The sequence below is a fragment of the Geotrypetes seraphini genome, chromosome 5 (assembly GCF_902459505.1).
Source record: "Geotrypetes seraphini chromosome 5, aGeoSer1.1, whole genome shotgun sequence".
In the NCBI taxonomy this organism is placed as follows: domain Eukaryota; kingdom Metazoa; phylum Chordata; class Amphibia; order Gymnophiona; family Dermophiidae; genus Geotrypetes; species Geotrypetes seraphini.
This window is the reverse complement of record NC_047088.1, coordinates 266992760-267020429: the sequence shown is the minus strand read 5'-3', so window position 1 is coordinate 267020429 and position 27670 is coordinate 266992760. Positions and strand designations below refer to the sequence as shown.

General features: G+C 46.8%; 1 protein-coding gene across 5 annotated transcripts in view; it reads right to left on the bottom strand.

The window, feature by feature from the left end:
- LOC117360863 (rac GTPase-activating protein 1-like) overlaps positions 1-27670 on the bottom strand; it is a 116493-nt gene that overhangs the window by 6378 nt on the left and 82445 nt on the right. For all 5 annotated transcript variants that reach the window (XM_033945388.1, XM_033945389.1, XM_033945385.1 and 2 more), the window contains 3 exons: positions 2634-2832; positions 1980-2085; positions 1750-1882 (listed from right to left, as the gene is read on the bottom strand). In XM_033945388.1, coding sequence (XP_033801279.1) covers positions 1750-1882; positions 1980-2085; positions 2634-2832 — 438 coding nt within the window. The remainder of the gene's footprint in view (positions 1-1749; positions 1883-1979; positions 2086-2633; positions 2833-27670) is intronic.

Below are 27670 nucleotides of genomic sequence, written 5' to 3'. Positions count from 1 at the left end.
CACCTCTGAAGCCTCCTCCAGTCGTCTGGGACCTGAATGTGGTTCTATCAGCCCTCATGAATCCTCCGTTTGAGCCTCTTGCCACAACTTCACTCAAATTTCTTACATGGAAGGTGCTTTTCCTCATTGCCATCACCTCTGCCAGGAGGGTTAGTGAGCTGCATGCACTGGTTGCCGACCCACCTTTCACTGTTTTTCACCATGACAAGGTGGTTCTGCGTACCCATCCTAAATTCCTTCCCAAGGTGGTCTCGGAATTTCATTTTAACCAGTCCATTGTGTTGCCTGTCTTTTTCCCTAAACCCCATTCTCATCCTGGGGAACAGGCATTGCACACGCTGGACTGTAAGCGTGCCCTTGCTTACTACCTTGACCGTACCAGGGCTCACCGCTCGTCTCCTCAGCTCTTTTAGTCCTTCGACCCTAACCGTCTAGGTCGTCCTGTCTCCAAACAAACGCTTTCCAACTGGCTTGCTGCCTGCATTGCGTTCTGTTATGCTCGGGCCGGTCTCTCACTGGAAGGTGCTGTCACGGCCCACAGGCTGCTTCTGTGGCTTTCCTCCGTTCCACGCCCATCGAGGAAATCTGCAAGGCTGCCACTTGGTCCTCAGTTCACACATTCACTACTCACTACTGTCTGGATACCTTCTCCAGACGGGATGGGCACTTCGGCCAATCTGTGTTACACAATTTATTTTCCTAATGGACAACCATCCCTCCTCCCTCTCTGTTAGCTTGGAGGTCACCCATACGTTAAGAATATGCTGCCTGCTTGTCCTGGGATAAAGCACAGTTACTTACCGTAACAGGTGTTATCCAGGGACAGCAGGCAGATATTCTTACGTCCCACCCTCCTCCCCGGGTTGGCTTCTTAGCTGGCTTATCTTAACTGGGGACCACGCACTCCTCCGTCGGGCGGGAAGGCACTCGCGCATGCGCGGTGCGGCCAACTAGAACTTTCTAGTAAAAAGTGTCCGTACAGGGGCTCCGTCGGTGACGTCACCCATACGTTAAGAATATCTGCCTGCTGTCCCTGGATAACACCTGTTACGGTAAGTAACTGTGCTTTCTGATCCTAGAGAGCTCAAAATTTATCTCATTTAACTGAATGTACTTCGCCTTATGCAAGCTGGAAAAAAGGCATGGGCTAACTCCAGGTCAATATGCAAAGCAGAGGCTCCTGGCCACTTAAAACTCTTGTCCGGGGCTAACCAGGAATTTTCAGCGACACTTTACCTGATAGTGCCTAAGCCAAACTGGCTAATTGGTTGGCAGATCAGGACTGGAGTTGACACTTAAGCTATGAATATCGGCATGTAACCACAAACACAGGTGCTTACCTTTATGTGCTTCAGTGTTGCATATTGCACTTAACCACATAAATGGGAGGCAGCTGCCAGGGTCCCCGTTGAAGTGCAGGGGATATTGGCAGTGGATGAACATTTACCTACATCTAACTAAGCGCATTAAGAAGCTTCTTTAGCAAATAGCCTGCGCTCACATTTGTGTTATTCTCAGCCAGAATAATCATCTGAGCGCTTCTTTGTACATAAGGTATGAAGGTGATGCACTAACCCATTACGAGAGGAAGAAAGCTTTATAACATCTTACTGAGACCAATGTCTGAGCTGAGGTTTAGGTTTCTATGTTAGCACTCTTATTTTATGCAAACTAAAACCACAAACCAAATGCTTGTTTTGCTAAAGTGAGTTGCTTGGAGGACAGGCACTCTGTCCCCTCTGTTTGTACCCTGCACTGGCGAGGTGTGTCCTCCATGATTATCAGGGGACTTGGATCTGGTACACGGTGGCCAACAATTGTGGGTCCAAACACTCGAGCCAGGCTCATCTGGTCCATTTTACAGTCTGGGCTTTGCATTACCCTAGGAGAGAGACAAACAGAGCCACAGTACAAGACTAAATGCAGCTTATACAAGAGCCATCACTTGGGGAACGTGTGTGTGTGGGGGAGGGCTGTACCTGAGTAGGTGTAGAATGAGGAATGCAAGAGTGTCTCGATTTGCTGGAGGAAGTTTGCTCACGGCCTGGCACAGCTCTGCTCTACTGTCTCTGTCAATTAGCATATCTTTAAAATAAAAATAGCATTTTAACAAAGGATGACTGATCTTAGCTTCCTTAAAGCAAGTCTTGACCTGCTGCACACCACCAGCATGTTTTTAAGACAAATTATAATCTGCATTTCTTTACAATCCTAGATACATTATGCATTCTTTATCATTGTTCCAGACCGGATGGCTTTACGCTCCTCTGCCAGCAGGTGGAGACTGAGAATACATTGACTTTTGGCAGTAGTACAAGTGGGCTGTGCAGTCCCATCTACAGTCAGTCTGTTCTCAATCTCCACCTGCTGGCAGAGGAGCGTAAAGCCATCCATTCTGTGCCGGTCTGGAGGGACTAAAAAAATATATATATATTAGCAGGTAAGAACCTAATTTCTCCTTAACAAATGCTGCCTGCAACACATCTCTCAGTTTACCATTATAGGTTTTGCCACACCAAGGTCAGTGCATTCAGCCACCCAGTCTCATCCCACATGTAGCTGCGAATGTGTACACCATATACTTGAGTCTCTTTCCCGCCCCCACCAGTACCTCGTGCCAGCTCATAACATACCTGCTGCCTCCATGAACCGAGAATGCAACTGGAAGGTGACGAGTGGTTCTTGAAGGTTGCGTAAAAAGTCCTTCAGTACACCACATACCACATGAATGTCCTGCACTTTTCCCAAGTGCACTTCACCCTTGGCATGCAAGAGCTTCCGCTTCAACTCCTTTATCTCCCGGTCACAACCTGGCACACGATAAATTCCTCTCTGTCAATCCAAAGCACCAGATACACTTGAGAAACAAAGTAAGGCATTGGTGGTTCTGACTGGTTGAGCTATCATTATTCCCATTCCTAATTAGCCAGTTTTATCCAGCACTAGTATCTCATGTTTGCAGTGACAAAGGAGGGTTAATGCTCTATAGCCTTCCCCTCCCTCCTCTTCTGAACTAATGATGGAAGGTTTCATTTCTTATTCAGAAGGGAAATGGGTCTGTACTGGGTGAAAAGGAAGCGACCTCTGCCTCCATTTCCCTGGCTAGACTAGCTCCACCATTAAGTGGTATCTTCTGATGGAAAGTTCACCAAGACACAAACACAGGTTTATGTGGTTTTTTTTTTTTGGTTTTTTTTTTTTTTTGGGGGGGGGGGGTTTATTCATTTATTTAGCCCATCCTCCCAAAGGAGCCCAGAACGGTTTACTAGACTATATTCATATTATCCCAGGACAAGCAGGCAGCATATTCTTAACACATGGGTGACGTCACCGACGGAGCCCTCGGTACGGACCTTTTTAACTAGAAGTTTCTAGTTGGCCGCACCGCGCGTGCGCGAGTGCCTTCCCGCCCGACGGAGGAGTGCGTGGTCCCCAGTTTCTTCGTTTCCGCGGAGCGAAGAAGACGCGTGTGTTTTTTCAACGGCCGTTGAAACCACTTTTTGCCTTCCCGCTCGCGCTTTTTTTCCTTATTTTTCTTTCTTTACCTTCGGGTTTATTTTTACTTTGATTTGCCAAAAAAAAAAAAAAAAAAAAACTTTGCTTTTTTCCCCTTTTTTCGTTTTTGCCCCGGCGGGGCCTGTTGCCATTATACAGGCCTCGGGCTTCGATTTTGCGGAGGCTATCTTCCCCTTCATGCCCCCGCAGGTCGGTTTTAAGAAGTGCCAGCGGTGTGCACGCCCGATCTCCATCACTGACCCACACAATTGGTGCTTGCAGTGTCTGGGTCCGGAGCATCGGGCGGACTCCTGCACCCGCTGTGCCACTCTTCAAAAGAGAACCCTTAAAAACCGAAGAATTCAACAAACTCTTCTCTTCGGCACCGAGTCGGCGATGGACTCCTCGACTTCAACGGCGGTACCTCAAAAATCGGCACCGTCGACCTCGACACCGGCCGACCCCACATCGGCGTCGCTGGCGCCAGGTAAGCCGGCTAAGAAGCCTTCCTCTTCCCTCGAGCGCCCTCCAGCTACGGTGGCGACACCGTCCCTGCCGGTATCGCACCGGTCCCGCAAACGCTCCGCCCCGATCTCGGTGAGTGCCTCGTCATCGGCCTCCTCATCGCCGGGGCGTGGAGCGGCATCTAAGGAACCGAAGAAAAAGAAAGCGGTTCCGATGCCACCCCTAGATGACCGTATCTCGGCCATCTTAAAAGCTCAACTCCAGGAACAGTTACAGCAACAACTTGAACACCTGTTGCCCACTATCCTGGCACCGCTCCTTCCGGTACCAGACCGGCCCGAGCCCCGTACCGAGCCCCCGGTGTCTACCCCTTCGGTACCTGTAAACACCTCCATGCCGATCCTTTCGGCCGAACAACTCCATGTCGATCCGGTGGTTCATTCCCATGCCACATTGGATCCTCCTCGGCACCAGGCGGTACGGCATTCTTCCCGGGACCGGGATCGACGCTGGTCGTCCTCTCCTGGTACCGTTTCGGTGCGCTCTGGAAAGTCTTTGTCCAAGACTCGCCATACCGCGCCCTCCACCCCGGTGTCTCGACATGCACCAGAGGTTAGGGACCCTGACTTATGGGAGGAAACTCCTCTCGGTACCGAGGAGGATCCCTCCTCATCTGATGAGGAACCATCGGCACCCGATGCCACCTCTAAACCAGAGCAGTCCTCTTTTTCCAAATTTCTGAGAGAAATGTCTGCTGCCCTGTCCCTTCCTCTAGAATCTGACTCAAAAAAGTCTCAAGCCTTTCTAGAGGCTTTAGACTTTGAGCAACCTCCTAAGGAGTTCCTCAAACTTCCCGTGCATGACATCCTGCGGGAAACGTTTTACAAAAACTTGGAGAATCCCCTCACGGTACCGGGAGCCCCCCGTAAACTGGACAACCTTTACCGTGTCATCCCTATTCCTGGATTCGACAAATCTCAATTGCCCCATGAGTCCCTTCTGGTTGAATCCACCTTAAAAAAGACTCAGGGCTCCAGTGTCTATGCCTCTACCCCTCCTGGCAGAGAAGGTAAGACCATGGACAAGTTTGGCAAGAGGCTTTACCAGAATGCCATGCTCGCCAACAGGGCAAACAACTATTCCTTCCATTTTTCTTTCTATCTGAAACATTTGGTCCAACAACTGTCTGCCCTCCAGAAATACCTACCTGAGCGCAAGGTCCCACTGTTCCAACAACACATCTCTGGCCTTCTCCAATTGCGCAAGTATATGGTCCGCTCGATATACGACTCATTCGAGCTCACCTCCCGTGCCTCTGCCATGGCCGTAGCCATGCGCCGCCTGGCCTGGCTGAGAGTCTCCGACCTGGACATCAACCACCAGGATCGTCTAGCCAACGCCCCCTGTCTCGGGGATGAACTCTTTGGAGAGTCACTGGATTCCACCACCCAGAAACTCTCCGCCCATGAAACCAGGTGGGACACCCTGATCAAACCAAAGAAGAAGGCTCCGCCTGCCCGTCCTTATCGACCTCAGTCGTCTTATCAGCGCAGGTTCTCAGCCAGGCCACTCAATCCGCCTCCTCAACAACCTCGGCGGCCCCGTCAACAACAGCACCATACCCAGGCTCGTTCTCAGGCCACTCAACCCTCCAAGCCTCTTCAGCCTGCCAAGCAGTCTCAGCCCTTTTGACTCTTCTCTCCAGGGCATAGCCAGTCTTCCACCTTCGCTACCTCTTCCACAACCAATCGGAGGTCGTCTCACCATTTTCTCCAGCCGTTGGGAAGTCATCACGTCGGACCAGTGGGTCCTCCACATCATCCGCCACGGCTACTCTCTCAACTTCCAGACTCTTCCATCGGACAACCCTCCCGTAGAGTCTGCTTCACACTCCTCCCAAACCCCCCTCCTTCTGAGGGAGGTTCAATCCCTCCTCCTTCTCAATGCCATCGAAGAAGTACCTCAAGATCAAAGGGGTCAGGGATTCTACTCCCGCTACTTCCTGGTACCCAAAAAGACGGGAGACCTCCGTCCCATTCTCGATCTCAGGGACCTCAACAAATGTCTGGTCAAGGAGAAGTTCAAAATGCTCTCCCTTGCCACGCTCTACCCTCTTCTTTCTCACCAAGACTGGCTATGTTCCCTGGACCTCAAAGAGGCCTACACTCACATCTCCATCAATCAGAATTCTCGCCGCTACCTGCGGTTCCAGGTACTGCACCACCACTATCAATACAAGGTGCTACCGTTCGGCCTCGCTTCCTCACCCAGGGTCTTCACCAAGTGCCTTATAGTGGTAGCGGCCTTCCTCAGGTCTCACAACCTCCAGGTGTTCCCCTACTTGGACGATTGGTTGGTGAAAGCACCTTCGTCTCAACTTGTGCTACAAGCTACTCATCACACCATCTCTCTCCTCCACCTCCTGGGGTTCGAGATCAACTACCCCAAGTCGCATCTGCTTCCCACCCAGCGACTTCAATTCATTGGAGCAGTTCTAGACACCACGCTAATGAGGGCCTTTCTCCCCTCTGATCGCCAGCGGACCCTGCTCCATCTCTGCCGTCAGGTGCTCATGCATCCCTCCATTCCTGCCCGACAGATGATGGTCCTCCTGGGTCACATGGCCTCGACGGTGCATGTCCTTCCTCTGGCACGTCTCCACCTTCGTACGCCTCAGTGGACTCTCGCCAACCAATGGTCACAGACTACGGATCTTCTTTCTCATCCCATCTCTGTGACATCATCTCTTCAGCAATCTCTCCAATGGTGGTTGAACTCCTCAAATCTTTCCAGGGGTCTGCTTTTTCATCTGCCCCCTCACTCTATGATCATCACCACAGATGCGTCCCCCTATGCGTGGGGAGCTCACCTAGGAGATCTACGCACCCAGGGACTTTGGACCCCACAGGAACGTCGTCATCACATCAATTTCCTGGAACTCAGAGCCATGTTCTACGCCCTCAAGGCTTTCCAACATCTCCTCTGTCCTCAAGTCCTCCTCCTGTGCACAGACAATCAGGTCGCCATGTACTACATAAACAAGCAAGGCGGCACCGGATCTCGCCCCCTTTGTTTGGAGGCTCTGCGCATCTGGACCTGGGCAACGGACCGCAATCTCTTTCTCAGGGCGGTCTATATCCAGGGCGAACAGAACTCTCTGGCCGACAATCTCAGCCGCATCCTTCAACCTCACGAGTGGACATTGGACCCTCCGACTCTGCTCTCCATCTTTGCTCGATGGGGCACTCCGCAGGTGGACCTCTTTGCAGCACCTCACAATCATCAACTGCCCCTCTTCTGTTCCAGACTCTTCTCTCCTCACCGTCTGGCCCATGATGCATTCCTGCTCGATTGGAGGGATCGGTTCCTGTATGCCTTCCCTCCACTTCCTCTGATGTTGCGGACCTTGTCCAAACTCCGCAAGGACCACGCCACCATGATTCTTATCGCACCTCGGTGGCCTCGCCAACACTGGTTCTCACTCCTGCTCCAACTCAGCTCCAGGGAGCCCATTCCTCTTCCTGTGTTTCCTACTCTACTTACGCAGCGGCATCAGTCTCTACTGCATCCCAATCTGTCTTCGCTCCACCTGACAGCTTGGTTTCTCTCGGGCTGACCTCTCCAGAGAACCTATCTCAGCCGGTCCGCCTCATCTTGGACGCCTCCAGGAAGCCGGCCACCCTCCAATGTTACCATCAGAAATGGACCAGATTCTCCTCGTGGTGTCTCCGGCAACATCAGGAACCCACCTCCTTAGCGGTGGAAACTGTATTGGAATATTTGCTCTCGCTGTCCAATGCTGGCCTCAAAACTACCTCCATCAGAGTCCACCTCAGTGCCATCACTGCGTTTCACGAGCCCATTCTCGGAAAACCCCTCACGGCTCATCCTCTGGTTTCCAGATTTATGAGAGGGCTCTTCAATATCAAACCGCCCCTCAAGCCTCCTCCAGTCGTCTGGGACCTGAATGTGGTTCTCTCAGCTCTCATGAAACCTCCATTCGAGCCTCTTGCCACAACTTCGCTTAGGCTCCTTACCTGGAAGGTGCTTTTCCTGATTGCCATCACCTCTGCCAGGAGGGTTAGCGAACTGCATGCACTGGTTGCCGACCCACCGTTCACTGTTTTTCACCATGACAAGGTTGTTCTGCGTACCCACCCTAAATTCCTTCCCAAGGTGGTCTCAGCTTTTCACCTCAACCAGTCCATTGTGCTACCCGTCTTCTTCCCTAAGCCTCACTCGCACCCTGGAGAACAGGCGTTGCACACGCTGGACTGTAAGCGTGCCCTTGCTTACTACCTTGATCGTACCAGAGCTCACCGTACATCCCCTCAGCTATTTTTGTCTTTCGATCCCAACCGTTTGGGTCGTCCTGTCTCCAAACGGACACTTTCAAATTGGCTTGCTGCCTGTATTGCATTCTGCTATGCTCGGGCCGGTCTCTCACTGGAAGGTGCTGTCACGGCCCACAGAGTCCGAGCTATGGCTGCTTCTGTAGCTTTCCTCCGTTCCACGCCCATCGAGGAAATCTGCAAGGCGGCCACTTGGTCCTCAGTTCACACGTTCACTACTCACTACTGTCTGGATGCGTTCTCCAGACGGGATGGACACTTCGGCCAATCTGTGTTACAAAATTTATTTTCATAATGGCCAACCATCCCACCTCCCTCTTTGTTAGCTTGGAGGTCACCCATGTGTTAAGAATATGCTGCCTGCTTGTCCTGGGATAAAGCACAGTTACTTACCGTAACAGGTGTTATCCAGGGACAGCAGGCAGATATTCTTACGTCCCACCCACCTCCCCGGGTTGGCTTCTTAGCTGGCTTATCCTAACTGGGGACCACGCACTCCTCCGTCGGGCGGGAAGGCACTCGCGCACGCGCGGTGCGGCCAACTAGAAACTTCTAGTTAAAAAGGTCCGTACCGAGGGCTCCGTCGGTGACGTCACCCATGTGTTAAGAATATCTGCCTGCTGTCCCTGGATAACACCTGTTACGGTAAGTAACTGTGCTTTATGGTTAGGACATACTTGGGTGAGAAATACAGTTTCTACAGCATTTACAGTATAGACAAAGGGCTTAGCTTATAGTATAGACATAACATGCAGACATAAAATACTGACTTAGTGGGCATAGGGTGGATTTAATTTTAGCACATTCGGTGTAGATATCACTTGGAGGTAAGATAGCTTTCTTAGTAAGTGGGTGCATGTTTGTTGTCGGAGAATGTAGTAGTAATTCAGGTTATATTTGCGGTGGCATGCGCGTATTTGTGAGATTTCGTTTGGAGTTTTAGGTCATGTCTTTGAGATCCATCCGTCAAGGTGTAGACGTGGGTCTTCAAAGGTGCTTAATGGAACAATATTGTAATGATCATGAACTTCATACTTCTTTTTTAGTTTATGGCTAACGTACAAACGTAATTGTTTCTGTTACCTGTCACGTGTGGTCTGAGAAACCTTGAAAACTATTTTTACGTTCATTAACCTCGACATGGATTTAGGATTTTAAAACATGCTCATTTTGGTCAAAGCTTTACATGAGGGATTAAATTCTTAACCTTTTATTGTTTATTTCCAACTGCAAAATGAAGGGGGGGTGTTTATTTCCAATTTAACCTACTGCCTTTCATTCAAAACAATGCGGTGCAGAATCCAAAAGAGAAATTGTTGGAAAGGAACTCTATTTTACAAGACAGGAAGTGCGTGCAGGCCATCATGTCCCTCCCAAATAGAACTACCAAATGCCTGGGAGAAGAGGTAGGTTTTCAGGGCAACTTTAAACCTATGAAGTCTATCGCCAAGCCTACAATCGCGATACTAAAGACATTTCTCTTTCTAGACGCATTTGACTCCTAATTGTCCTTTTAAGGATTACTCAGTATTTAGAAGGAATCTTAATACCTGTTCCCCTTCCTTACATGTTCTCTTTTTCTTTACATACTGTAGTTCCAGCCCTCCTTTCCCGCTTATTTCTGTTCATTAATTTTTTTTGTTAGTTTATTAGTCCTTAAACGCTAATATTTGCCCTAGTGTTGTGTGTTTTTTAAACTGTATTTTAGTCAGTAGATGGTTTTAATACTTTTGTACACCGCCTAGAAGGTTTGATTAGGTGGTATAAGAAATTTTAAAGAAACTTGAAACTACAACCAGCCCCTAATTTCCTTAGGTAGGTCATTCCAAACATTTGATGCTAACCAGCAAAATATTCTCTAGTGGTAGCCCGATGGGCCATTTTAAAATATGGAGATGCAAGCCTTAAATCTTGCAAAGATCTTAGACATCTCCTGGGTGTACACAAAGTGGTCCATCTGTTCAGATAGTTTGGTTCATGTTCCCATAACATTTTGTGGAATAGACATAATTCTTCCAGGGTAATAGGTGGGACATTCTAGACAAATGGGTTATATCCCCATAGCCACATACTTCAGAAGGAACCCACTCTGGATTTTTCACTCTGCCTCTGTTGTACTTCACTGGGCTCTCTAGCTCACACGTGCATGCAGAAGTGTTTGTTCTGCTCTCCCCATATTATTTTATTCAGTATAATTTCATCCCTTTTTCAGGAATTCTTGTGCTTGGAGCAATTCACGGTTCTGACAGGCCGATCCCTCTGGGCACCTCTTAGCCAGCTTGCATAGTTTTCTCTGGAACTCAGGGCATCCCTGAAGTGGTCTCATCACTGTTAAATTAGGGGTCACACGCAGGCTGTTGGGTGCCCTTACGAGACTCAGCGGTGTCTTGCAGGATGCCAGCTGTATCCTCTCACATCCGCCCGTTCCATTGCGCATCCGTTGGTCCACAGGGGTGGAGGTATAGTCAGGCATAGGAGTCTTACTGGCAGCCTAAAGTTCAGCTTTGCAGAAGCATTCCCAGCATTGTGGCAGTGAATTTTCTCATCCAGCTACTGTAAGAGAGCCAAGGCAGGCTACAGCACAGATCTTCTGTCAGGTCACACTGAGTATAGGCTGACAGCCTGCGAGATGAGTCGGGGGAGGTTAGAAAAGTGGGGTTTTGAGTGTTGGTGAACATTCCCCTTTGTTCCCCCTCCTAAAAAGTCCTAAAATCACAGCTTTTGGAGTTTCGAAGTGTGAAAAATATCACTATTTTGGCACAAATGTTTTTACAGCGGCCATCTTGGATTTTTAGCACTCTTTTTTTTTTTCTAAAGCTTCTTGCTTCTTCAAAACTGCAAATTTTGCCTAGAAACTTGCTGGGATAGAGTCCTTGGGCTCTCCTTGTGGATTTAGTGCCTTTAGAGTGTCCTTGTGCCACAGCTGGGGGAGGCGGCGGCAGCGTCCAGCTTAACCTCTCCCCTGCTGAAGCAGGTGACCAAATGCTCAGCTAGCCCAGTGGGGCAGCTTTCGTTGCTTGGCATATCTGGTAGTTCTGTTCGCCCAGTTGCAACCCCCCCCCCCCCCCATACACACACAGTCTAATAAGTCATCTAAGGGTGACCACATTTTTTTCCAACTTTATGAAATTTTTGTGGTCTGAATTTCAGAACAGGTGTTCTCCCCCTGAGCAGTCCCAATCCACCTCTGCGGCGTCTTAGTGGTGTTGTTTCTTTGGATGCGTCTTTGCCTCAGCCTGCTGCTGCTTTCAAGCTACCTGACCCTGATGCAGATGTTTCGCTTGCTGATTCCTTGTTTCCCGGAGCTGGAGATCGGGGGCTGTGTGCTGGATCTGTGGATTCCTCTGGGAATGATCCCTCTGTCCTAGTTTGCGGCTCTGCCGGACCTTATTTCTGAGTCTTTGCAGGAGCTGAACTTAGTCACTCAGCCAACGTTGTTCACTTCCTCCTGGCTTTGTGCTGTGCGCTCACAGTTTGCTACCTTTCCCTGGCACCCTGATATGAGCATTCTGGTCTCAGAGCAGTTTGACTTTCCAGAGGGTTGTCTTAAAATTGCTAGAACTATGTCATGCTTGTATCCCCTGGCACAGGAGTGTCGGCAGCTTTTGGGTCAGCCCAGGGTGGATTCTTTGGTGGCGCAGGTGACTATTCGCACCTCTCTACCCAGTGAAGGTGGTGTGCTAAGGATATGCAGGACCGCCATGTGGATGTGGTCCTCAGGAAATTGACGCAGCTGCTTTAGGCATAAAAGCTGATTCAGCGATGTCTTTTGTCGCATATGCCTGTCTTCTTTCGACTGCACACACTGGAGAGAGGCAGTGGATCCCTCTTCTCATTTTCTTTTGGCTGGGACAGATTATATGCATGATGCCTTATATGAGTTTTGGCAAAGGTGTCGGCATATTCTATCTCTGCCTGCAGAATGCTATGGATCAGATAGTAGGCTGGTGATTCCACTTCCAAAGCTACTTTAACTAGATGCCTTTTAAGGGACAGTTACTGTTTGGCAAAAGTCTAGACAACCTCATGGATTCTATGATGGACCGTCACCACAAGACTCTGCCTGATAGCAAATCCTCCAGGGGTTCTGGTCATTCTAATTTTCATGGCTCACAGTGTTCAAGACCATAGTCAAATACTACGTCACAGAGATTTTCACAGGACTCCCGACGATGGTATGCTGGCTACAGGCATTCCCAGCCTTCCACCTCCCATTTTGTACCCTCTGCCAGAAAAGCACAATGACGCCAGACAGAAAGGCCCCTCTTCATATTGTGGGCCAGCTCTCAGCATTTCTTCCCTGTTAAAATTTTCCAACTGTTCAATTTTCCTTTGGAGAAAAAGTCTATCTTTTGCCACATTAGAAGACATACTTTGCAATGAGGAAATTTCTTTTTCAATCTTGTCAAATTTCATATTCGTTTCCGTTTTAATATTTTGAACTGAAGTAGTCAAGTCATCTAGTTTAGTCATTCCTTTGAAATGTCTCCTGCTGATTTAGTGGATGCAGCTTCAAGTTTTTGGAGCACTCTCCATATGTTGTAAAGAGTCGCCGCCGAGGAGTCAGTTCCCTCTGCTCCTTGATAGGTCATCAACTCGGCGTCCTGGATTCTGTGGGGTCTTCCTCTACGTGGTTGCATTGGGCTCATCGGCTCTTCGGCAATCGCACCTCCTATGCCTTCAGTTGCCGGATTAGGCGGCGATCGGGCTGCTGGAGGGGAAAGTGATGTTTCCAGCCCCATGGCTCCGGTGTCTCCTCCCAGCGGAGCAGCAGCAGGGATTACCCCTCCTATTACGGCCGGTGAGCTTGTCAGGAACTGGTCCATCTGCGTTTGGCCGGGTGTGGGAAGGTCTACCCGGATAACACCCTTGCGCTTACTGTGTGGCATCCTCCAGACACGCGAACGCAGTCAAATGGAAGAAAATATTCAGGAAAATGCAAGGTAAGACAGAGCTCTAGTCCCGAGTGCTATAACGCTGCAGCCCAGCATTTCTTCCCACCTGGATGCGCATTACGTCCGACTAATGGGTCTCAGACATTAGTCAGTCTGGCTAAAAGCTGGAACTTGCCCAGCCTCTAACAGATTGGTTTGTGGACTCTCCTACAGGTCACCCTGACAAAACGCTCAAGGTTCAAGCCACCATCAGCACTTGCTAGATATTCAAGCTATAGAGCCAGTGCTGCCCAACCACTGAGGCATATACTCTATGTACTTTATCGTGCCAAAGAAAAGCTCCGAAGATTGAAAGTCTATTCTGGATCTTCAGCACATGAATGCGGCTCTCAAGGTTCCATGCTTTCGCATGGAGTCCATGTGTTTGGTCATTGCAGCAGTGGGCCCAAAAAGAGTTTCTTGCCTCTCTGGATCTCATGGAGGCATACTTGCACTTTCCCATTTTTCCAGCCCACCGCAAATTTCAGCAGTTTCTTGTTCTGGAACAGCATTACCAATTCTTGCCTCTGCCTTTTGGGCTGGTATAGCGCCCTGGACCTTCACCAATGTGATGGTGGTCATGGTGGCTTATCTACAAAAGATGGGTCTCCAGGTTCACCCTTACTTGGACCACTGGCTGATCAGAGCTTTCTCATTAACCAAGGGATGGCGCACGGTGGAGTGGGTGCTTCAGGTGCTGGAGGACCTGGGCTGGATTGTCAACTTCATAAAGAGCCACTTGATGCCCATGCAATCGCTGAATACCTAGGAGTTCTCTTGGACACTGCTGCAGGCTGCATCGATCTGCCAAAAGCCCACAGGCTGAAGCTGTGTGCCCAGATTTCTTACCTGCAGGCTCCTTCGGCATGGGACTATCTTCAAGTTCTGGGTTCCATGGCTGCTACGATGGACATAACATCCTCTTCAGCATTCTTTGCTCTCTCGGGCTTCACACAGGGATGCCTTGCAGGTCTTTCTTCCTTGGAGTCTGGAAGCTTGAGCAAGCATGGCCTGATGGCTTCTACTGCAATCGCTCAGCAGGGACGTACCACTACACATTGCCTCCTGGATCGCAGTGATGACAGATTTCAGCCTTCAGGGCTGGGGAGCCCAATGTAATCAATGTCCTGTTCAGGGGTGTTGGTCCCCTCTCAGAGGCAATGGTCAATCAACCGTTTGGAGCTCAGAACCATTCGGCTGGCTCTGGTGCGATTGCAGAAGACTCTGGAGGGCCAAGTGGTCAGGATCTTCTCTGCGACAGCAGTAGCCTACATCAATCATAAGGGAGGGACCAAGAGCATTCCTCTGGCTTAGGAAGTCTGCCTGCTTTTACTTTGGGTGTAACGTTACCTCCTAGCGCTGACGGCAGTGCATGTGACGGGGGTTGACAATGTTCAAGCAGACTTCCTCAGCAGACAGAGACTCTGGAGCTGGGTGAGTGGGCCCTGTCCAGTGGCATTCCAAGCCATAGTGTGACGCTGGGGTTGGCTCCACTTCAACCTCATGCCCAAGGGAAGAAACAAAAAAGCAGATCACTTCTTTAGTCAAAGAGCCAAACCCAGAAGCAAGGAGCAAAGCGCTCTGGTGCAGATGTGGCCTCCGGAGATTCTCCTGTATATCTTTCCTCCTTGGCCAATGATCGGTCGGGTCATTCGGTGGTTTGCTGGTGGCTCCAGATTGGCCTCGCAGACCGTGGTACACAGATCTGATGCGTTTGCGCACCTATCCGGACTTCCTCACCCAGGGTCCAGTATACATGGAGGATCTGGGTCATTTTGCTCATACAGCATGGCTCTTGAGCGCACAGCCTTAGAGCACACAGGATATTCTGCAATAGTTGTCTATAGTTTTTGCTTATGCTAAGGCATTGGTGTGCCCAGAACTAGGTGGACCCTTATTCAGTTCCGATCTCGCTGATTATCACCTTTCTTCAGGCTGGCCTGGATAAAGGCCTCACTGTGGCATCTCTTCAAGTTCAGGGGCCAGACTCTCGTTTCAGATCCTAGGAGCATCAGTCCTTGTTGGCGTCTCATCCTGATGTTGCTAGATTTCTAAAGGGGGCTGTTCGTGTCAGACCATTAGTTAAGCAACCTTTCCCTTCCTGGGACCTTAACCTGGTACTATCTAGCTTTGCCAAGGCTCCTTTTGAGCCTCTTCAAGATGCTTCCCTCTTGGACTTGATGCTCAAGACTGTTTTTCTGGTTGCCATTACTTTGGCGCGACGTGTCTCTGAAATACAGACTCTGTCTTGCAGAGAATTGTTCCTTCATATTTCAGAGACTGCGGTTTCCCTTCAGACAGTTCCTTCCTTCCAAAGGTGGTTTCAGCTTTCCATGTTAATCAAGAAGTGCATTTTCCTGCCTTTCAGCCTACTGGTTTCAGGACACAAGATCGCCTGTTGAAGAAACAGGATGTGCGCTGAGTTCTGCGTTATTTGGAGTTCACTAACAAGTTTTGTCTCTGACCATTTGTTTGTGCTGACTCAGTTAAGTGAGGCGCTCCCGCTTCCAAGATCATGATTTCCAGATGGATCCTTAAGGCCAATTTCGTCAGCCTACATTCTTTCAGGGAAACAGTCCCCTGTTTCTTTCAAGGCACATTTTACCAGGAGTGTGGCTTCTTTGTGGGACAAAGCTAGAGCTGTCTCTCCTGAAGATTTGCAGGGCTGCAACATGATCTTCTTTTCACGTGTTTGCCAAGTTTTACAGAGTGGATGGGGCGGCAAGACAGGACTCTGCCTTTGGGTCCTCGGTCTTAAGGATCGGCGCAGCAAGCCTACCCTAGCTTTTTGGACACTGCTTTTGTACATCCTATCTGTTTAGCATGTCTCACCTATTGCACTGGAAAAAAAAGAGATTATGTACTTATTTATTTTTAAAATTTATATACCGTTTTGTTCCCAAAACGGTTTACAAATAGTTACATACATAAAATATTATAAAATTCAGAACAAGGTTAAAACAAGACAAACAGATTCAACCCTTATATAAAATCAATTTCTCTGAAAAATGCATCTACATATAATTGTGTTTTCAGCACTTTCCTAAATGAGTTCTTATCTCTACATTTTCGGATTGGACCAACCAGGCTATTCCACAACTTAACCCCTGCACATGTAAAAGTCATCCAGACTCAGCTGAGGGAAATTATCTCGCAGCTTTGCTCGACTTCATTCAACTAAATTTAAGACTTAATGTTCACTGGTCCTCAGCGGGCCACCACACACTCGAAAAGTCTCATTGTGCATGGCTTTACGCTCCCACTCGTCATTGGAACCAGCACGTATTTTCAATTTTATAATAATTTGCAAATAGCTAGTTATAAATACCAAAAGTACTTAGCTTTTAGTAAGACGCTGTGCAGGGGGGATTTTTTCTTTACACCGACATGTTTCGCCCGTGTGAATCGATGGGCTTTATCAAGGTTCCCACTCCCTGTGAAATATACAACCAGAAACCTGAGCTTCCACAATATATCGTGCTTACTAACAGTGATTATTCAGCTAAGCATTGTTCAGATAAAACATTCTCCCATATTTCCCCTCTCACCTCTTAGTAACATTCAGCCACCATTGCGTCAAAACGAAATGGCGGGCCGGCTCACTATCGCATGTTTTATAGGCTCCCGCCCCTGACGTCAGCATCCCCACAAAACACTGGGTGATGACGTCAGGCGCCGGAGTCAGTACATTTAAATAATAAAATTTAACTAGTAACTTTTAATAAACTGAATTAATGAATGACGTGGAGGGCTTAACCCATAGCCAGCAGATCTTATATCAACGAGGCCCACTCCAACTCGTTAAGTCCAGTAGGAACTACAGTATTTAATCGGTAGATCCACCGCTGTTCTAACATGTTAAGTCTCCGCTCCCAATCCCCTTCCTGCTCACTTGTATCGATACGACGAGTGGGAGCGTAAAGCCATGCACAATGAGACTTTTCGAGTGTGTGGTGGCCTGCTGAGGACCAGTGAACATTAAGTCTTAAATTTAGTTGAATGAAGTTGAGCAAAGCTGCGAGATAATTTCCCTCTGCTGAGTCTGGAAGTATACAGTGTCTTCATTCTAATATACTTTATCAGATCAGTGCTGGTGTCTACATTACATGTAAAAGTCATGGCATCCATTTCCACATATTTAGGGTTAGCCTTCGTTTTCAGCAATGCTGAACTTTCAGAGCGCAATAATCTTAATGGTTGATACTCCGACATCAAGCCTTTAAAAAATTCAGAGATCGGACCATATAAAAATTGGTGACATCATAATTGCTTTGTATTGAATTCTGAATGCAACTGGCAGCCAATGCAATTGTCGGAGATATGGAGTAATGTGCTCAGATCTTGATGTTCGGGTTATCATTCTAGCTGCAGCATTCTGTACCACCGGCAAAGCCCTACACCTGGTCTTAGTTATTCCCAGGTACAAGACATTGCAGTAGTCGAGGCGTGACAAGATTAATGCTTGTACAGCAGCACGGAAGTCAGATGGTATCAACATTGGTTTCAAACGATACAATAAATGTATGTGTGCAAAACATATTTGCACTGTCTTTACCACCTGATAACCCATTGTAAGTCCTGGATCCAATTTTACTCCAAGGACTGTCATAGACGTCCTCACCAGTAATACCTCGTCCATCACTTTCAACATTTTGGGCCAATTAACCGGATCAGTTTTCCCCATAAACATCACATCAGTCTTTCCTACATTCAATCTTAGACCCTGCCTTTCCATCTATCCAGTAATTTTACTCATATAATTACTCAGTAACTTTTCTAATCCATCGCCCCATACACACACTGGGAAGAAAAAATAATATCATCCGCCTACATGCGGTATTCGACCCCTAAAGATTGAAACAACTGACCAGTTGTGGCCATGTAAATATTAAATAATAATGATAAAAGCGCTGAGTCAAAATGATCTACCAACAATAAAATTTTTTTTAAAAAAAAGCACACTGCAGAGAAAATGTTTGTATTCCGGGGTTTTTTTTGTTTTGTTTTTTTAAAGAGGTCAAGGCAGATGACTTTATGCAATGTCACCTCAGTAACAACTATACAAAAATAGACAAATATACCCCCCTCCCTTTTTTCTGAACCACGATAGCAGTTTTTAGCACAGGGAGCTAAATCCCCCGTGCTGCTCTCGACACTCATAGGCTCCCTGCGCTAAAAAACACTATTGCGGTTTAGTAAAAGGGGGCCATAGTGCAAAATATAGATAGCAGATATAAATTCTCAAAACAGACACATTTTGATCACTAAATTGAAAATAAAATCATTTTTCCTACCTTTGTTGTCTGGTGATTTCATGAGTCTCTGGTTGCACTTCCTTCTGACTGAGCATCCAATATTTCTTCCCTTCTTTCTGCCTCCTGTATGCTTCCTCTCCTCCAGCCCTCATTCCCTCCCCCTATCTTTTTCTTCCTCTCTCCCTGCCCCCCTCCCCCCAGCCACTGCCGCTGAGTTCTTAGATCTCCCTGCTTCTTGACGCCGTAAACAGGACAGCAGAAGCACTGGGCCCACCAGCCTTCTCGCTGATGTCAATTCTGACATCGGAGAGGAAGTTCCGGGCCAGCCAGAATTGATGTTGGGGGCTTCTGCTGTCCTGTTTACGGCGTCGGGAAGCAGGGAGAACACGAAGGCAACGCGAGTCCATCACAAAGCCTGGGATGGGCTCCGCAATTGACTCGCGTTGCCTTCACGATCTACTGGTCGATCATGATTGGCCTTTTGGGCACCCCTGGTCTCACCTATCTATTGGAAAAGAGCTTACCAGGGTAAGTACATAATCTCTTGTAAATTTACATCTAAACCAAATGGGTAGGCATTGAAATCTCATATAGAGGCATAACATGATCATATAATCTGGCATTCCCTAGAAGCCTAATGCCAGCATTTTGAAGTATTGGCAATCTTTTTTGTAAGTTATGGGTTAAGCTCAAGTAAACCACGTTTGCATAATCTAGTCTTAATACCAATAATCTATGCAATAAAATTTGCAATGCAGATGCTTTAATATATTTTTTAATGGAGTGTAAGTAATTATCTGAGAATATATAAGCCTCTTTTAACTACTGCTGTTACCTGATTTTTGAAGGTTAAGGCTGAGTCAAGAAGCACTCCTAAATATTTGAAGCTCGCAACTAATTGAAGGGGCCCTCCTAGCAATGCAGGTGCTAAATTCTAGCGTCCATTAGATCTAAAAACACCCAGCACAGTGTTGATTTAGTAGTATTAAGAATTATTAAGTATTTCAAAGACCACCACAGGGAAGAATATCTGGAAGAACTTAAGATAGGAACATTTCTAACAGGAAAGAAATCCAAATGCAAAGGCGATAGCAGAAAAGATGGCAAAAAGAAAGCAAGGTGCTAAAATATCGACTATACCTGAAGGCAACTCTCCTTGATCTACTGAGAAATGCGCGAGATGAATTCAAATCCATAGGATTTTTAAGGTATGTTAAAAAGGAGAAGGCTGCAAGTGGAACTGTAAGACAAAGTTAATAAGCAGCAACGTATGGCAAGAGAAGAAAAGTAGAAATGCTAAATACTGAAGAGTTCTTCAGGTGGATGATCAGAGAATCAGATCAAGGATGTGCACTAAATATGATTTAGTTATATTTAAGCAAAGCTTTGCCACTGTCTTGCATGAGAGATTTATGAGTGACCTGAGCCTAGGTCACAAGGTGGCAGGCAGGCATTTAACTCTTCCGCTATAAAAGTTTGCCTTTTTACAGACCACATGATGTGGAGTCAATATATCTGAGGGTGTAGACAGAATGAAACTTTATTCTGAAAGAGTTCATGACATGTCCATGTTTTGTCAAGATTAATTGCAAATGTTCGAGTACAGATGTCTGAGGGGGGTGGGGAGGATTGGGAAGATGTTCCATCCAGATTGCATACCCTTTGGGTGATAATCTCTAAAGATCTCAAGGTAATGAAAAACAATTGTATATTAGAGTGCAGAGAAGCCTAAGCAAGGGGGTGATAATACTTATATACAGATCCACAAATGATTCATAATACTGTTGTTCATTCTGAGGGTCATATCTAAAAGGCTAGGAATTACCCAGAGGAAGGCAGGTCAGACTGGTGTTGGGACTGCACAAGGGTGATTAAGCCAAGAATCAGGATGAACCAAAACAAGTTCCCTTTTTTGTTTGGATCTGCACCAGAAGCCATATGAGGAGAAATGGAAGGACCTCTGAATATACCTGGGGGGAGGAGGAGGGTAATAAGAAAGGGTGCAGCCTTGGGTTGGCCTGGGCCCAAACTCTTTTGCCTGAGCCAAATTCAAACTGGTCGAGCCTGGGAATTCTTCTTGATAGCTATTTGCATTGCCTTCATTTCTTTGAAGGTATGGGGCCGGGATGTCACTGCTTGCATTGACAGACTCATCAAGCCCCGAGACCACTTCCCCATGGTTCTAATCCACGTCGGAACCAACGACACCGCAAGGAGCAGCCCGGACAGCATACCTGAAGACTTCAGGGCCCTGGGGGAGAAGCTGAGGAGGATGGATGCGCAGGTAGTCTTCTCCTCGATTCTCCAAGTGAGGGGCAAGGGCAGAGCCAGAGAGGATCGAATACAAAGGGCGAACGACTGGCTGCGAGTATGGTGCAAGGAGATGAACTTCGGGTTTCTGCACCATGGAGAAGCATTGCAAGGACTACAGGGACACGACGGGCTACACCTAACCAGAAGAGGGAAGAATGTCCTTGCACACCGCCTAGCCCGCCTACTCCACAGGGCTTTAAACTAGGTAAGTCGGGGGAGGGTACAGGCACAAACAACATACCAGGTGAACTAAAATGCCAATACATTTATGAGGCTGAGGAAAGTAGACACCAAAATTCTGGGTCAGGGGTGAGTGCACACACTTTTGAGTCGGGAGTAGGGTCACATCATATTTATGGGTCACATTGTAATTCCGGGTCTAGGGGGAGTACACACTGTAGTTCTGGGTATATGGGGAGTACACATTGTGGTTCTGAGCCTCAGGAAAGCACAAATAACACAAACAATGCTAAAAGTGTTCAAATAGCTCAAACAGGAATATCCCCACTGAGACATAACAAAAATATAACATGGAGGGCTATGTACGTCAACGCACACAGTTTAGGAAACAAGATCCTGGAATTGGAAACAGAAATAAGGAATGCCGACCTGGATGTGGTGGCGATATCCGAAACCTGGCTCACAGACTCCCACGGGTGGGACATGGTCATACCGGGTTACAACTTGCTTCGCCGGGACAGAGAGGGTAGGAAGGGAGGGGGTGTAGCATTATATACTAAAGATGACATTAAGGTCACGAGAATCTCAGATGTCCAGTATACTGGGGAATCCCTTTGGGTTAATTTGGCCAGAGGGAAGGACAAATGCTTGTATCTTGGTGTAATTTACAGACCCCCAAGACAACAGGATGACCTGGATATGGAAATAATCGAAGATATAGAAAATATCACTTTGCGTGGGGACACAGTATTGCTAGGTGACTTCAACATGCCTGATGTGGATTGGGTTACACTTACCTCTGCTTCCGGCAGCAGCAGGAGGCTATTAAACTCTATGAAAGGAGCAAGCCTCAGGCAACTGGTGTTGGAACCGACAAGGGATCAGGCAATACTGGACCTGATACTTACCAATGGAGAAAGTGTCACAGAGGTCTCGGTGGGCGACACATTGGCCTCCAGTGACCACAACATGGTATGGTTCAATATCAGGAAAGGTTTCACTAAATCTACTACACTAACCAAAGTCCTCAAATTCAAGGACACAAATTTCAAAGAAATGGGAGACTTCGTTCACCAGGCGCTACAAAGCCAAGAAGAAACCGATAACGTGGAAGACATGTGGTCGACTTTGAAAGCAACCATACAAGAAGCAACAAACCGCTATGTAAAATCAGTAAGTAAACGGCGAAGGAACAATAAGCCACAGTGGTTTACTGTGGAGATCTCAGACCTGATCAAGGAGAAGAAAAAAGCATTCATCTCTTACAAACAATCAGGGAAGCAGGACTCTAGAGCAGACTACCTGGCCAAATCAAAAGCCGTCAAAACAGCAGTCAGGGAGGCTAAATTCCACATGGAGGAGTCTCTGGCAAAGAACATCCAGAAGGGAGATAAATCCTTCTTCAGGTATATCAGTGATAGAAGAAAAAACTCAGGCGGGATTGTACGTCTTAGGAAACCAGACGGAGACTATGTGGAAAAGGATTCGGAAAAAGCCCAAATATTAAATGAATACTTCTGCTCAGTCTTCACCCGAGAAGCGCCAGGGCTCGGCCCTCAGCTACAGACAAGGGTTGGCTCAGTTGACCCGTTTAGTAACTTTGAGTTTACGCCCAGCAGTGTCTATGGTGAGCTGTCAAAGCTCAAGGTTAACAAAGCAATGGGGCCGGACAACCTGCACCCCAGGGTGCTTAGGGAGCTGAGTGATGTCTTGGCGGAGCCACTGTCCGCGCTCTTCAACCTCTCCCTTAGTACAGGCAGCGTCCCGTTGGACTGGAGGACGGCTAACGTCATTCCACTCCACAAGAAAGGCTCAAAGATGGAGACAGCAAACTACAGACCAGTGAGTCTAACATCGATAGTGAGCAAACTAATGGAAACTCTAATCAAACACCAATTAGATAAGATCCTGGATGAGGAGAATCTACGGGATCCCCGACAACATGGATTTACTAAGGGGAGATCCTGCCAATCCAACCTGATCAGCTTCTTTGACTGGGTAACGGGGAAGCTGGATATAGGGGAGTCCCTGGACATCGTGTACCTGGACTTTAGCAAAGCATTCGATAGCGTACCACACCGCAGGTTACTGAGCAAGATGAGTTCTATAGGATTAGGTAACACATTGACGAAATGGGTTGGGAGCTGGCTTGAAGGTAGGCTCCAAAGGGTGGTGGTGAACGGCACCCCCTCCGAAATGACGGAGGTGATTAGTGGAGTACCACAGGGCTCAGTCTTGGGCCCAATCCTATTCAACATCTTTATAAGAGACTTGGCAGAAGGGCTTCGAGGTAAAATAACATTATTCGCCGATGACGCCAAACTGAGTAATGTAGTGGGCAAATGCACAACAGACGAAGATTCAGTGCCCGACAACATGATGCACGACCTACTCCTACTGGAGCGATGGTCTAGGACATGGCAACTCAACTTCAATGCCAAAAAATGCAAAGTTATGCACCTGGGCAGCCAGAATCCATGCAAGTCTTATACCCTTAATGGCGAGATCCTAGCAAAAACGGTAGCAGAACGAGACTTGGGGGTAATCGTCAGTGAGGACATGAAGTCTGCCAATCAAGTGGAGCAGGCTTCGTCCAAGGCAAGACAAATCATGGGCTGCATACGAAGGGGTTTCGTCAGTCGTAAGGCGGAAGTCATTATGCCATTGTATAGATCCATGGTGAGGCCCCACCTGGAATACTGTGTGCAATTCTGGAGGCCGCATTATCGCAAGGATGTGCTGAGACTGGAGTCGGTGCAAAGAATGGCCACCCGGATGGTCTCGGGACTCAAGGATCTACCATACGAAAAACGGCTTGACAAATTACAGCTATACTTGCTCGAGGAGCGCAGAGAGAGGGGGGACATGATCGAGACGTTCAAGTATCTTACGGGCCGCATCGAGGCGGAGGAAGATATCTTCTTTTTCAAGGGTCCCACGACAACAAGAGGGCATCCGTTGAAAATCAGGGGCAGGAAACTACGAGGTGACACCAGGAAATTCTTTTTCACTGAAAGAGTGGTTGATCGCTGGAATAGTCTTCCACTACAGGTGATTGAGGCCAGCAGCGTGCCTGATTTTAAGGCCAAATGGAATCGGCACATGGGATCTATTCACAGGGCAAAGGTAGGGGAGGGACATTAAGGTGGGCAGACTAGATGGGCCGTGGGCCCTTATCTGCCGTCTATTTCTATGTTTCTATGTATGAACAAAATGTGGATAAAGGTGAGCCGGTTAACGTAGTGTTAAGAGTCATGGAATAGGAAGCAATGTTCTGATCATTGGACAAAAAATAGAGGGTAAAGTTAAGTGGCCATTTTCTAAATGGTGGAGGGTGAATAGTGGAGTGTCATAGGGATCTGTACTGGGACTGGTGCTATTTAACATTTCTAAAGGCTATGGAAACGAATGGCAAGTGAGACGTTTAAATTTGCAGATGGCATGAAGCTATTAAAAAGTTGTTGAAACACATGCAGACTGAAAAATTGTAGGAAGACCTTAGGAAGATTGAATGAAGTGCTGAAACACAACACCTATCTTGAAGTTCCTTTAAATTCAGTTCTACCTATCTCAGGGCTTCTTTTTTGTAATCACCTGAAGAAATTAAAATGGATCAAGAACATGGAGAAATTGTGTCAAGTCTTGCTCATGTTAACAACTGCCATTTTGGAACTCCAGCGACCTTTGTTGGCTTTGAATTCAGATTAAAACAAAAACACACAGTTGTAGCCATTAATAAAGTTAGAAATGTTCCTGGAAACAGAACAGAGTGCCCAAAGGGAGGACACAGTTTGGTCAGATAGAGGCTTTTTAACCTCTAGTTTCAAAAAGATTGAATATATTTGAGAGGAAAATTAAGGCAGATTCCTTTTGAGTTCAAAGAAGATCAACCTAGATTAACCCCCTATTTTACGAAGCCGTGCAGCAACGGCCCTGAAGCCCTTTAAATCTCTATGGGCTTCGGGGCTGTTATCACAACACAGCCGCTAGCGCGGCTTCATAAAACAGGCCCTAAGTGGCCAGCACCTTGCCAGGTCTCCAATTTCTGAATCCATATTCTACACAGGCTACAACAGGGATCTCAAAGTCCCTCCTTGAGGGCCACAATCCAGTCAGGTTTTCCCCAATGAATATGCATTGAAAGCAGTGCATCCAGATAGATCTCATGCATATTCATTGGGGAAATCCTGAAAACCCGACTGAATTGTGGCCCTCAATGAGGAACTTTGAGACCCCTGGGCTACAACAATGGTAATTTAATGAGGTGCAGCTTATGGGTTCCTTTTAAAATCTTGCTCATCTGTATGGTAGGTACCCCATTGAGTTCTGTCAATTGCCATTTGGAAGAAACAAATGCATTTTATAATTGCAAAATTGAATAATACATAAAGCAAGTCACTCATTTGTATATTTCAATCAGTTAAGAAACGGATGGCCCTTATTTTAGTATCTCGAGTCCTTTTCCAAGTGCTGCTTCACAATGCAACCAAGATTTTCTCAAATGGTGTGTTCTAGTCCCAAGTATGTTTTGAAATAAGTGTCATATGGCTTCTCCAATAATCTAAATTTAGTAAATTAAATTCAAAAATTCATTTTTAATCATGAACTCCACACTGTCCCAATATTAAGACCAACAACATTTAGATGAAAAGTCCAAAAAATAGTTCATGATCATTAAAAAGAAAGAAAGTTATCTGGGATCCCTGCCTCTCTTCCCCACCCCCTCCCCGACTCGAACTTTTTTTCTATCACACATCACCGCAAATCTGAAAAAAAAAACCCCTAGGATAACAATGTGTAAGGTAAGTGCCTGTAACTATGTAAAAACACATTTACAATGTTCTGCTAGTCTGTTCCTCGTGACAAGAAGATTGTCTAATAAATCTCTATCTCTAGATGGTATATTCATTTTAAAATGTTAATGCTGATTTTTAAGATTCTTTATGAACCGCCACCATTTTGTCCGGCTGCAACCCTTAAGGTTCAAGTAATCAGGCACCACTTGATATTCCAGATTTTAAGCATATTCGATTGGTTGTGGAACCTCAGTTTTGGAACTCCCAAAGGAATCGAGAAAGCTTCGAGTCCTTCAGTTCATTTAGAAAAATCTTTTAAAAGCACATCTGTTTTCTCAGGCATTTTTATGAATTAAAACAGAAATGTTAGACATTTTTCAGGATTTGAATACTTCATGTCTTGAAGAGTAGAATGTTTTAATGTTATATCTAGTCTGTGTACTTAGATTTGTAGATTTGCGTTATATGAAAATAAATAAATAGATGTATTTGATTTGTAGGCAAATTTCAGCCATCCTTTAGGTTCCAAAGCTGCAGTGTCCACAGGGATCATGTTTGATCCAGCAGATTTGCCCAACAAGAATATAAACAGCAGCCTAAAGGCTTTTTGGATTGAGGCTATTCATTGATTGCTAAAGCTGCTTACTGATGTACAGCTGCTCCCGATTAGCATAGAGCAGACAATATAGATCCACCAGTGAAGATAAAACACATAGGCCCAGATTCTGGAAATGGCGCCTCCAAAAACGGCACCAACTGCATGTCAATCACACGTAGGCGCTGTTACCCGATTCATGGCTTATGTCAAACTTAGGCACCGTTAACATAGGCCAGGGTTTTAAAAGAGCACATTAATGGCACTTAAGTTTGCTAGACAATCACGCCTAATGGCACCTAAGGTCATTTCTGGCCATACCCAATGCTTACTTTGACCTTAGCCACAATTCCGGTGCCTAGCAGGGAAGGCACTTTTTCTATGCTCAATTACTGTGCCGATGAAAGCGATTAAGTTAGGTGGCAGTAGAGTATCCACGCTGCCTAACTTATGGCGCCGTTTCCAGAATATAGCCCACAGTGTTCACATGAAGCAGGTGCTTTGGATCAGTCCTGGAGGACCACCAGGCCAGTCGGGTTTTGGGGATGGCCCTAATGAATATGCATGGGGAAGATTTGCATGCCTTTCACCTCCATTATATGCAAATCTCTCTCATGCATATTCATTAGGGCTATCCCCAAAACCCAACTGGCCTGGTGGTCCTCCAGGACAGGGTTGGGAACCACTGCTTTGGCTGGACTGATCCATATGTGTGTTGCCATGTCATAGTTTATTAAAATTTGATTGAACGTTTATCATAACATTCAAAGCGTTGTACAATAAAAATAGTTTCAATATAGATAGGGGAACAGATAATAAACATAATCCTTACATGACAGACAAGCGTGATTTAGGAAAGGGAGTGAAAACAAGAGGAGAACAGGGAAAGAAAACGGAAAAGGATAAAAACAATGGGATATGAAAAGGTAGGGATTAGTTACAGGATCAAAACATAAATCAATCGTAGGCATCTTTAAAAAGAAAGCATTTTAAACTACTCCAGTTTATCCAAATTTTGTTCTGCTCTAATCTATAATGGGAGGGAATTCCAAATTGCTTTTTTCAAGGTCATCCAATTATAGCCTACAATAAGTAGTCGTGATCCTATTGTATGAGCTAATTTGGCCCCTTGTTATAGACACCTAGGGCTCCTTTTCCTAAGGTGCGCTAGCGTTTTTAGCGCACGCATGAAATTACCGCGTGCTAAACTGCGCAGTACGCTCCTAGAATAACGCCAGCTCAATGCTGGCATTAAGGTCTAGCATGCGTGTTAAGGCCCCAACGC